We start from the raw sequence: 12135 nt of genomic DNA on the forward strand, positions 1-12135 counted from the left end.
TTAATTCTACACTTTATTGCTGGCTGGCACTATAGCCTTTATCGATACCTGCTACTTTTGTATCGTACATATCATAGAATCACTGCAGATGGCACATTCTCCCCTCTCTCTTCCTCCTCCATTTTGGTACTTTGCTATGAGTTTTTTCTTGAATTTTATTGTGTTTCTTTCCTTCTTTATCACAGGGCTGTCACTAGAAGCTTTCTTTGGGCCCATGGTGGCTTATTTAGCAGTTACAAGCACTAAAAACAATGGAATAATATTAAATATATCGCTTGTATGTGTGGAATTGCCCTCCCTGGCTTGTAAACAATGGCACACTGGTTGTACATGGAGTCATGGAGTGGCCGGGCCCACTCAGTCCGCACGGACACATTCGGGACGAAAGCCCTTAGCCAAGTTATTTGGCGTTAGCCGAGCCAATATTTTTATGCCAAAGCGAGCCGTTAGCCAACTTTGGCGCTAACCAGTGAAGCCTTTACCCGAGGGTCCACTGTACATGTATATAAGATAGTGAATTTTCTTAATTTTTAGGAGGTTGTTGTAAAAAGATTAAAATGAGTAAATTCATTGGGAATGCTCTACTTATGTAACATTTTAATATGTACTAAATATTGTACTGGATTTAGAGATTTGGAGCAATATGGATACCAAAGAAATATTTTATAGTGTGCATATATGATGCATTGCATATCCATTTTTGAGCTATTGTAAAGTATACATAATTAACCCGCACATAAGAGAGAGAAGCTTATGCCGACGTTTCAATCAGACTTGGACTAATTACAAAGTCAGTGTGACTTTGTAAATGGTCCAAGTTGGATTGAAACATCACCTTAAGCTTCTCTCTCTCTTATGTGTAGGTTATTTGTATATTGTTCCGGTCACAACATTGTGCCTTTTTGTTCTTTTTGTAAAATATGTTTAATTGGAAATGTCTACTTAGATGCTGGATTCTGGTTATCCATGTAACATAATATTGATGTGTTGCTTTTTATTTCTGCAGCATCATACAGTAGTGCCTCAAACTCGGTTTTTCATAAATTAGTTTCACCTTCCATTAATTAACCCACTCCTAATCTTTGTATTTGGCCTTATAGTAAGTCCAGCCCACTCCTAATCTTTGTGTTTGACCTTAGAGTAAGTCCAGCCCATTCCTAATCTTTGTGTTGGGCCTTATAGTAAGTCCAGGCCATTCCTAATCATAGTACAGTAAGTTCGGCCCACTCCTAATCTTCATGTTTGACCTTATAGTTAGTCCAGCCTACTTTTAATATTCATGACTGACCTTATAGTTAATCCAGCCCACTCCTAATCTTTGTGTTTGCCTTTCACTAAGTTCAACTCACTTATTTTACACAAGTTACACTATTGAATGTTCTACACTGCCCCACTACAAAAATAACAGTGCAACTTTCTTGACTTGGCTATTTATCTAAAAGGCCTGTATGATGTTGGAAGCTGTTTACTAAAATGGGTTAAACAACAGTTGGGGCTCCTTATGAAGAATTCTCTTGAAAACACGGTTCACTAAAGCCAATATGGTCATGGTTTAATCCTCAGTAATCATTGCATTATTTGTTACTTTAAAGATGCAGTGAAATTCACATTCATATTTACTGCATGTTTTGTATCTAAGATGATGCAGCAATGGCTAAATCACGATTCACAAAAATGTATTAATGCGATTGTAAGCAAACCACGAAATGAATCACTCACCGTGTTCTGTGTTTTTTTTAACCCTTTAAGGGTTGGCAGGAACTCTCCTAAATTTGTTCTCAGGGTCGGAAATTTTTCGAAAAAATAATAATTTTTTCTTATGAAATGATAGAGAATCTTTTCCCAATCATAATGACACCAGAAGTATGAAATTTGATGGAAAACTTACGGAATTATGCTCTCGCGAAGTTAGCAGTCTCGACGATGTTTACGCATCAGTGATTTCGCCCACTTTGAGCAGCCCTATTTTCAGCCAATTCCAATGCACCAGTCGACAAAAATCATACCTATTTCGCTAGAACTCCATTTTTTCTATCGAATGAGCACAAGAAACCACCCATTTACCAATTTCAACTATCCAATAACGTGGTCAGAAGGCAATTTTACCAATTTCGCACGAACTTCAAAAGATGCCAATTTCCAAATAGGGTCCAGAATAAACAAGACAGACATTTCTAGCACTAAAATAACATTTCCTCTGTTCATTACTCATGTCCCCAGGCCTCTGTTACATTTCTTTTGCTCTCCACTTTGAATTTTTATTCTCAAAAACTAGAAGATTTATGTTATGCAGATGACTGCATTCGTGTAGAAATAGCGTAGAAATGGTATAAATAATATCAGGGCACTTGTAAAAGAATATTACACTCACCAGTTGACGTGTATTGGATGTGTGGCATGATTTGTTTACCTTTGAACTTCGGCAAAAAGCGAACATTTCTGCTACTTTGAGCTCAGTTTCAAGGTACTTTTCATTATGAAACCAATCAAAATCATCTCAATTTCCATAATATGTTTTTCATTCTATAAAATGAGACCAAGAAAACTAGAATACAACCATAAATAGCATACAAAAATACAGTGCAAAGTCGCTGTTTTAAACCAAAAACATGGTCGGAGTTTTTTTTTCTCATGCATTGTGTGCTGCAGGATTTTTTTTATACTGCGCACACTGACCACATAGACCCATTCTTTCATATGTAGGCCTACCAGCTTTCTCTTGCTAGATTTGAAGGCGCTAGAATTTATGCGTACAAGTACGGCACCAACCCTGACGTGCAAGCCGTATTAGTACGGCACCAACCCTGAAAGGGTTAATACATGTAGGGAAAAACATTCACAACAGACCTTCTATTTGACATTTTAATTTGAGGTTCTTTGATTTAATCACTGTTACTCAGAGCAAGGATGGTGCTGTTGACTGTGATGTGGAGCTGGGTGTGCGTGTGTGCCGCAGCGCAGGCTACTTCGATCATGCTCTTGCCTTGGCAGCCAAACATAAGCTTCATCACCATCATCTGGCAATTCTCATCGATGACAAGAAAGATTATGTTGCTGCTTTAAGGTAAAAATTTTTTTTAACAAGTCGGTCGTCTCCCACCGAGGCAGGGTGACCCAAAAAAAGAAAGAAAATCCCCAAAAAGAAAATACTTTTATCATCATTCAACACTTTCACGTCACTCACACATAATCACTGTTTTTGCAGAGGTGCTCAGAACACATTTGCTTAGAAGCATATACCTATAAAGATACACAACATATCCCTCCAAACTGCCAATATCCCAAACCCCTCCTTTAAAGTGCAGGCATTGTACTTCCTTCCTTCCCCTACAGATTTATACGCTCTCCATGTCATTCTACTTTGATCCATTCTCTCTAAATGACCAAACCACCTCAACAACCCCTCTTCAGCCCTCTGACTAATACTTTTATTAACTCCACACCTCCTAATTTCCACACTCTGAATTTTCTGCATAATATTTACACCACACATTCCCCTTTGACAGGACATCTCCACTGCCTCCAACCACTTCCTCGCTGCTTCATTCACAACCCAAGCTTCACACCCATATAAGAGTGTTGATACTACTGTACTTTCATACATTCCCTTCTTTGTCTCCATAGATAACGTTTTTTGTCTCCACATATACCTCAACGCACCACTCGCCTTTTTTCCCTCATCAATTCTATGATTAACCTCATCCTTCATAAATCCATCCACCGACATGCCAAGTATCTGAAAACATTCACTTCTTTCATACTCCTCCTCCTCAATTTGATATCCAATTTTTCTTTATCTAATTTTTGTGCAGGATTTAAATTCATTTTGAGCACTAGTAAGGCCTGAATTTAAAAATGTAGTTGGATCAAGTAGTGTATTACAAGTTGTGTTCGTAGTACTCCAACTTACGTACGGGTTGTTTGTAACTCAAACCATTTTCTTAGAGAAAAGAATAGTACCAAGGTTATTGTGTGTAAAGCATGTTCACAGGTGTTGATTTGTGTATATAAATTTATTATTTCTTAATTAATATTTCTCTGGGGCCTCATTCATAAATGTGAATGTTGATAAGTTGGGTGTCTCTTACCCTGTATAGTATAATTCCTGTGGCATAGTTAGTGTTCAGCTTGGTAGAAAGAAATGGTCAGTATCATATATGTTTCAGTAATATTATTATATATCATAGGATGCAAAGATAACCTGCACATAGGAGAAAGAAACTTATGATGGCATTTCAGTTCAACTTGGACTATTAACTAGTCAGTCACACACACACACACACACACACACACACACACACACACACACACACACACACAGTGTTATTAATGGTCCAAATCATCATAAGTTTCTCCTATGTGCAGGTTATTTGTGTATTGTTGCAGCCACGGTATTGTGCCTCTTTGTTCTTTATATATCCAGATATATTTCCACTTTGGAGCTAGAAGAAGCCAAAGCAAATGTGCTGCGTTATGGGTCAGTTCTACTGAGTCATGTGGCAGATGACACCACAGAGCTGCTCATCAGACTCTGTACAGACTACAAGCCCAGTAATACTCCAATTATTAGAGAGGTGTGTCTTTTTCTCTTCTTTTTTTAACATGCTGGCTGTCTCCCTCAAGGGAGGTTCCTTGATGCTGGTGAGGAGCTCTTGATCTGGGGAATTGGATCTGTGCTCCAGTTCCCTGAATTGAGCCTGAATACCTTTCATCCTTCCCCCCACATGCACTGTATAATCCTACGTAATGGCTGTCTCTTACCGAGGCAAGGTGACCCAATAAACACTTTCGCCATCGTTCACACTATCACTGTCGTACCAGAGGCATGCTATAACAGTTTAAATGTCACTCTTAGGCAGCAAATATCCTAAACCCCTCCTTTAGAGTGCGAGTGCAGGCATTGTACTTCCCACCTCCAGATAACTGGTTTCCCTGAATCACTTCACAAAATATTACCCTGCTCACACTCCAGCAGATCATCAAGTCCCATTTCCATTTCTTTTTTGTCTATGGTATTTGAAATATTTGCTCTAATTTTTCTTTACTAGAACCCTTCATGTTAAAAGGGGGCAGAGGTTACAATACACAAATAATGCACACAGGAGAGAGAAGCTTATGACGATGATTTGGTCCAACTTGGACCATAGACTAGTCGGTGGACCAAGTTGGACCAAAATGTCATTAGCTTCATTCTCCTATGAGCAGGTTATTTATGTATTGTTCCAGTCATGGTATTGTGCCTTTTTATTCTTTATGATACTAGATCTTTGTCTTTGTAAATCAGTGCAATAAAATGACATTTTAGAACACATTTCTTAATTTTATATTTTTCATATATTGTACAAAAATCATATGAAGAGTACAATAAAATTCAATAGATTAGGTATATAACTCTAAAATAATGGATTTTAGTCAAAATATTTTTAGTGGGGAGTTAGTAGATGGGGAGATGGAGGTTTTGGGTAGATGGCGAGAATATTTTGAGGAACTTTTAAATGTCGACGAAGAAAGGGAAGCGGTAATTTCATGCACTGGCCTGGGAGGTATACCATCTTTTAGGAGTGAAGAAGAACAGGATGTGAGTGTGGGGGAGGTGCATGAGGCATTACGTAGAATGAAAGGGGGTAAAGCAGCTGGAACTGATGGGATCATGACAGAAATGTTAAAAGCAGGGGGGATATAGTGTTGGAGTGGTTGGTATTTTTGTTTAATAAATGTATGAAAGAGGGGAAGGTACCTAGGGATTGGCAGAGAGCATGTATAGTCTCTTTATATAAAGGAAGGGGAACAAAAGAGATTGTAAAAATTATAGAGGAATAAGTTTACTGAGTATACCAAGAAAAGTGTACGGTAGGGTTATAATTGAAAGAATTAGAGGTAAGATAGAATGTAGGATTGCGGATGAGCAAGGAGGTTTCAGAGTGGGTAGGGGATGTGTAGATCAAGTGTTTACATTGAAGTATATATGTGAACAGTATTTAGATAAAGGTAGGGAAGTTTTTATTGCATTTATGGATTTAGAAAAGGCATGTGATAGAGTGGATAGGGAAGCAATGTGGCAGATGTTGCAAGTATATGGAATAGGTGCTAAGTTACTAAATGCTGTAAAGAGTTTTTATGAGGATAGTGAGGCTCAGGTTAGGGTGTGTAGAAGAGAGGGAGACTACTTCCCAGTAAAAGTAGGTCTTAGACAGGGATGTGTAATGTCACCATGGTTGTTTAATATATTTATAGATGGGGTTGTAAAAGAAGTAAATGCTAGGGTGTTTGGGAGAGGGATGGTATTAAATTTTGGGGAATCAAATACAAAATGGGAATTGACACAGTTGCTTTTTGCTGATGATACTGTGCTCATGGGAGATTCTAAAGAAAAATTGTAAAGGTTAGTGGATGAGCTTGGGAGTGTGTGTAAAGGTAGAAAGTTGAAAGTGAGCATAGAAAAGAGTAAGGTGATGAGGGTATCAAATGATTTAGATAAAGAAAAATTGGATATCAAATTGGGGAGGAGGAGTATGGAAGAAGTGAATGCTTTCAGATATTTGGGAGTTGACGTGTCGGCGGAAGGATTTATGAAGGATGAGGTTAATCATAGAATTGATGAAGGAAAAAAGGTGAGTGGTGCGTTGAGGTATATGCGGAGACAAAAAACATTATCTATAGAGGCAAAGAAGGGAATGTATGAAAGTATAGTAGTACCAACACTCTTATATGGGTGTGAAGCTTGGGTTGTGAATGCAGCAGCGAGGAGGCGGTTGGAGGCAGTGGAGATGTCCTATCTAAGGGCAATGTGTGGTGTAAATATTATGCAGAAAATTCAGAGTGTGGGAATTAGGAGAAGGTGTGGAGTTAATAAAAGTATTAGTCAGAGGGCTGAAGAGGGGTTGTTGAGGTGGTTTGGTCATTTAGAGAGAATGGATCAAAGTAGAATGACGTGGAAAGCGTATAAATCTGTACGGGAAGGAAGGCTGGGTAGGGGTCATCCTCGAAAAGGTTGGAGGGAGGGGGTAAAGGAGGTTTTGTGGGCAAGGGGCTTGGACTTCCAGCAAGTGTGCGTGAGCGAGTTAGATAGGAGTGAATGGAGACGAATGGTATTTGGGACCTGACGATCTGTTGGAGTGCGAGCAGGCTAATATTTAGTGAAGGGATTCAGGGAAAACAGTTATTTTTATATAGCTGGACTTGAGTCCTGGAAATGGGAAGTACAATGCCTGCACTCTAAAGGAGGGGTTCGGGATATTGGCAGTTTGAAGGGATATATTGTGTATCTTTATAGGTATATGCTTCTATGCTGTTGTGTTCTGAGCACCTCTGTAAAAACAGTGATTATGTGTGAGGTGAAAGTGTTGAATGATGATGAAAGTATTTTCTTTTTGGGGATTTTCTTTCTTTTTTGGGTCACCCTGCCTCAGTGGGAGACGGCTGACTTGTTAAAAAAAAAAAAATTAGTGGTTATAGCTTTATTTGAGAGAATATCTTTAAGGAGTCCAGTCTCTTAGAATTCTATATATAAAATGTTAAGTAAGGGACTGAGGGGATTTCCCATGGCCATGTCTTGTTTTTGAGCATAATATTTACCTTCAAACACAAATTTGCAGTCTGTAACAGTGGTTTTTCTGTGCTTTATTTATACATCATTGTGAAATTATTAATACGACTTCATAATCTTGTTTTTAGGGCTCTTTGGATGGGTACCTCACCCCAGAGGAGCCAGTGTATGCTGATCCCGAAGATTTTGAGTATCTGCTGGTGGGCCACAGTGAGCAAGCTATCACATTCCTGGAGAAGATGGCCACTATACCTGGCAAGCTTTCTGTCAAGTTATACACCACCTTGCTAGCTGAATACCTTCACCAGTACAGTCTTGCTCCTGAAGGTGAATTATTAGTCTTATTTTTTCCCTTGATACCTTCGCCAGTCTCCATGGGAAAGAATTCTTCCTGTGTCATAAGAGTCAACTAAAATGCTGGGAGCAAGGGGCTAGTAACCCCTTCTCCTGTATAAATTACTAAATTTAAAAAGAAAAACTTTTGTTATTCTTTTTTTGTCACCCTGCCTCAGTTTCATACGATCGGTTTGTTGAGAAAAAACTTATTTTAGGTGTGATATTATTGTTAATACATGTGCTACAGTTTCCCTGTTTCATATTAAAAATTGTGTAAAATTGCAGGAGCTGTAGATATACACCAAGACTGTTGAAGTTTTTGATGCATATGTTCCTTTGATTCAGGTCAGGAGCAAGTGGCGCTCGGCGAGAAAGTGATGGAGCTTTTACGCAGCTCTGATAATGAGTACTGCCGGGACCACGCACTCTTACTCTGTGACAAGCTCAAGTTTTATGATGGCAAGCTTCTATTGTGGGAGCAAGCTGGAATGTAAGTACTACATGTTGAACTGTAAACTCACCTTCTCTTAATCCAGTGAATTCAAGCTCCCCTTCCTTTCCATTACCCAGGGAATGGCAGGTGATCAGGTTTGATCCGAGGAAGGGAAATGTGGCTCCTTTTCCTTGCACCCAGATCCCTTCACTAGCATCAAGGCAATCCCCTTGAAGGGTTGTAACTTATTTTCATGACATTGATAACTTACATAAGAAAGAAGGAACACTGCAGAAGGCCTACTGACCCATGCGAGGCAGGTTCATGTCACTCCTTGGCTTAGATCAATGACCCACCTAGTCAGGTCACTTCCACTTAAGGAAGGAGCATGGCATAAGGCCTAGTAGCACAAGCTAGTCAGGTCCAACTCACACCCACCCACACCCACTCATGTATTTATCTAACCTATTTTTAAAACTACACAATGTCTTAGCTTCTGTGACGGTTCTCGGGAGTTTGTTCCACTCATCCACAACTCTGTTACTGAACCAGTGCTTTCCTATATCCTTCCTGACTCTGAACTTTTCCAACTTGAAACCATTGCTGCAAGTCCTGTCTTGGCTGGATATTTTCAGCACACTATTTACATCCCCTTTATTTATTCCTGTTTTCCATTTATACACCTCAATCATATCCCCCCCTAATTCTACACCTTTCTAGAGAGTGCAGATTCAGGGCCTCTCAGTGTATCCTCATAGGGAAGATTTCTGATACATGGGATCAACTTTGTCATCCTCCTATGTACGTTTTCCAGTGCATTTATATCCATTTTGTAATATGGTGACCAGAACTGTGCAGTACAATCTAAATGAGGTCTAACCAAAGATATATAGAGTTGAAGAACAACCTGAGGACTTCTATTATTTATACTTCTTGGTATGAAACCAAGGATTCTGTTAGCTTTATTGCGGACACTTATGTACTGCTGTCTTGGTTTCAGATTACTGCTAACCAGAACTCCTAAATCCTTTTCATTTATATGTGGCATGGTTTGGAATTAAATTTGTTTGTGTTGGAAATTAACGTTATGTTTGTGTTGGGAATTAACATTGTTTGTGTTGGGAATGAAATTTGTGTGTGCATTTTGGAAAATATAAGTTTATGTTGGGAATTCAATTTGTTTGTTTTGGAAGGTACGAGGAGTTGCTGTCTTGGTATGCCGAACGCGGGGACATGGAGAGCTTGTTGGCCGTATGTGCTCGGAAGTCACAGCAGTATCCTCGCCTCTGGTGCTCAGCCCTGAAGCTTCTGACATCTTCTACGTCTGTTTCTGCTCCAGACCCACAACACCTCATGACTTGTCTCACCAACATAGGTAAGAACTCACCCTCATCCTGTTCCTCTTCCTCATATCAGACACAGACAGATGTAAACCATAGCATTATGTCATCCTTTGCAGATGATACCAGAATCTGCATGAGACTGTCATCCACTGAGGACATGGTAAATCTCCAAGCTGATATAAACCAAGTTTTCCAGTGGGCAATGGAAAAAAAATATAATGTTCAATGAGGACAAATTCCAACTATTCTGTTATGGAAAACTGGAGGAAATAATTTTAACCTTTCTAAATTAACTTTTCTAAAGTAAATTTATCTTTGAATTCTGCTTTTGTAATAAACATTAAGTAATACAATTTGCTTTTACAGAACAGAAGGGATTATTGCCTCCATTGGAGGTGGTTGATGAGCTTGCCAACTCCCCACACATCACCTTGGGTCAAGTAAGAGATTATCTGTTGAGGGTGGTGTCAACGCACTCTGCCACTCTCTCCACCGAGACTGCCCGCACTCAACAGTACTCCCAGGAAACCACTAAGATGAGGGACACCATTCATGAACTGAGGACTAGGTGTGCACTCTAGTTATGTCATCCTTTCAAGAGGATGGGGAGCCTGTGACCACTGTCCTTTCAGCTGATGCCCTTTCATCAACACATCTCTCTCTTTTTCCCCTCTCTTCCATCTCTTTCCTCTATGCCATTCAGTCCTTTTTGTAATAATATTAATAATCATAGAATTGATGAGGGAAAAAAGGTGAGTGGTGCGTTGAGGTATATGTGGAGTCAAAAAACGTTATCTATGGAGGCAAAGAAGGGAATGTATGAAAGTATAGTAGTACCAACACTCTTATATGGATGTGAAGCTTGGGTGGTAAATGCAGCAGCGAGGAGATGGTTGGAGGCAGTGGAGATGTCCTGTCTAAGGGCAATGTGTGGTGTAAATATTATGCAGAAAATTCGGAGTGTGGAAATTAGGAGAAGGTGTGGAGTTAATAAAAGCATTAGTCAGAGGGCTGAAGAGGGGTTGTTGAGGTGGTTTGGTCATTTAGAGAGAATGGATCAAAGTAGAATGACATGGAAAGCATATAAATCTATAGGGGAAGGAAGGAGGGGTAGGGGTCATCCTCGAAAGGGTTGGAAAGAGGGGGTAAAGGAGGTTTTGTGGGCGAGGGGCTTGGACTTCCAGCAAGCGTGCATGAGCGTGTTAGATAGGAGTGAATGGAGACGAATGATACTTGGGACCTGATGATCTGTTGGAGTGTGAGCAGGGTAATATTTAGTGAAGGGATTCAGGGAAACCGGTTATTTTCATATAGTTGGACTTGAGTCCTGGAAATGGGAAGTACAATGCCTGCACTTTAAAGGAGGGGTTTGGGATATTGGCAGTTTGGAGGGATATGTTGTGTATCTTTATATGTATATGCTTCTAAACTGTTGTATTCTGAGCATCTCTGCAAAAACAGTGATAATGTGTGAGTGTGGTGAAAGTGTTGAATGATGATGAAAGTATTTTCTTTTTGGGGATTTTCTTTCTTTTTTGGGTCACCCTGCCTCGGTGGGAGATGGCCGACTTGTTGAAAAAAAAAAAAATTAATAATAATTATTACAATGTGTATGGTTAAGCTTTTATCGGATTTTGAGGGGAATATTTTTCAGTTGGAACTCATCTTGAATTATATAATGTTTTTGAAGGGGATAAAAGCCCTGACTCACTGGCACCTCACCTAAAAGTGTAACCTTCTATTACTCATCCCCCATTCCTTCAACCCCTTTGAGCAAGATTTCTCTTTATACAATATATGTGATTGTTCTGGATAGTTACATGCGGTGAGCAGTGATTGTGTCTATTAGTATATTGTGGTGAAACTCATTCTCCATGTATCTTACCTTGCATTTGAACATTAACTAAAATTTTTTTAATATACTGTATGCTCTGCACTGCCACCCATAAGCCACTGACTTTTTTGTTAATTATGTTATTACTTGTGTAATTATACAGACACATGGTAACCTAACCAAACCTAATGCTGTGGAACCTCTACTTACGAGTGCATCCATGTGCGAGTTTTTCCAGATACGAGCAGCTGCTCGGTCGATTTTTTGCTTCCAGACGCGAGCAAAATTTCCAGATGCGAGCGGGCCTCAAGGGAGGTTAATTGACACTGGTGAGGGGGCTCTTGCTCTTGATCTAGGAAATTGGATCTCAGTTGTTTGTTGGACTATCTTATTGAAACTTGGGCAATGTATGATGAAAAGATGCTTCTTAACGTATACCAAAAATGAAAGAAATTGGACCATAAATAATGGAGTTCACTTCTCAGCCATTAGCCTCCCCTTAGCAGTATATTTTCATATGGTTTTTATGGTTGTATTCTGGTTTTATTTTGTCTCATGTGATGGAATGGAAGATATACTACAAAAATAAATATGATTTTAATTAGTTTCACGATGAAAAGTACCTTGAAATTGAGCTCAAAAT

The 12135-nt window shown here is 39.3% G+C and overlaps 1 protein-coding gene across 4 annotated transcripts in view; it reads left to right on the plus strand.

Moving 5' to 3' along the window:
* Vps11 (vacuolar protein sorting 11) overlaps positions 1–12135 on the plus strand; it is an 81084-nt gene that overhangs the window by 48794 nt on the left and 20155 nt on the right. For all 4 annotated transcript variants that reach the window (XM_070098378.1, XM_070098380.1, XM_070098381.1 and 1 more), the window contains exons 11-16: positions 2901–3064; positions 4424–4574; positions 7675–7873; positions 8228–8372; positions 9509–9690; positions 10025–10226. In XM_070098378.1, coding sequence (XP_069954479.1) covers positions 2901–3064; positions 4424–4574; positions 7675–7873; positions 8228–8372; positions 9509–9690; positions 10025–10226 — 1043 coding nt within the window. The remainder of the gene's footprint in view (positions 1–2900; positions 3065–4423; positions 4575–7674; positions 7874–8227; positions 8373–9508; positions 9691–10024; positions 10227–12135) is intronic.

Source organism: Cherax quadricarinatus, chromosome 62, assembly GCF_038502225.1.
Source record: "Cherax quadricarinatus isolate ZL_2023a chromosome 62, ASM3850222v1, whole genome shotgun sequence".
NCBI lineage: Eukaryota > Metazoa > Arthropoda > Malacostraca > Decapoda > Parastacidae > Cherax > Cherax quadricarinatus.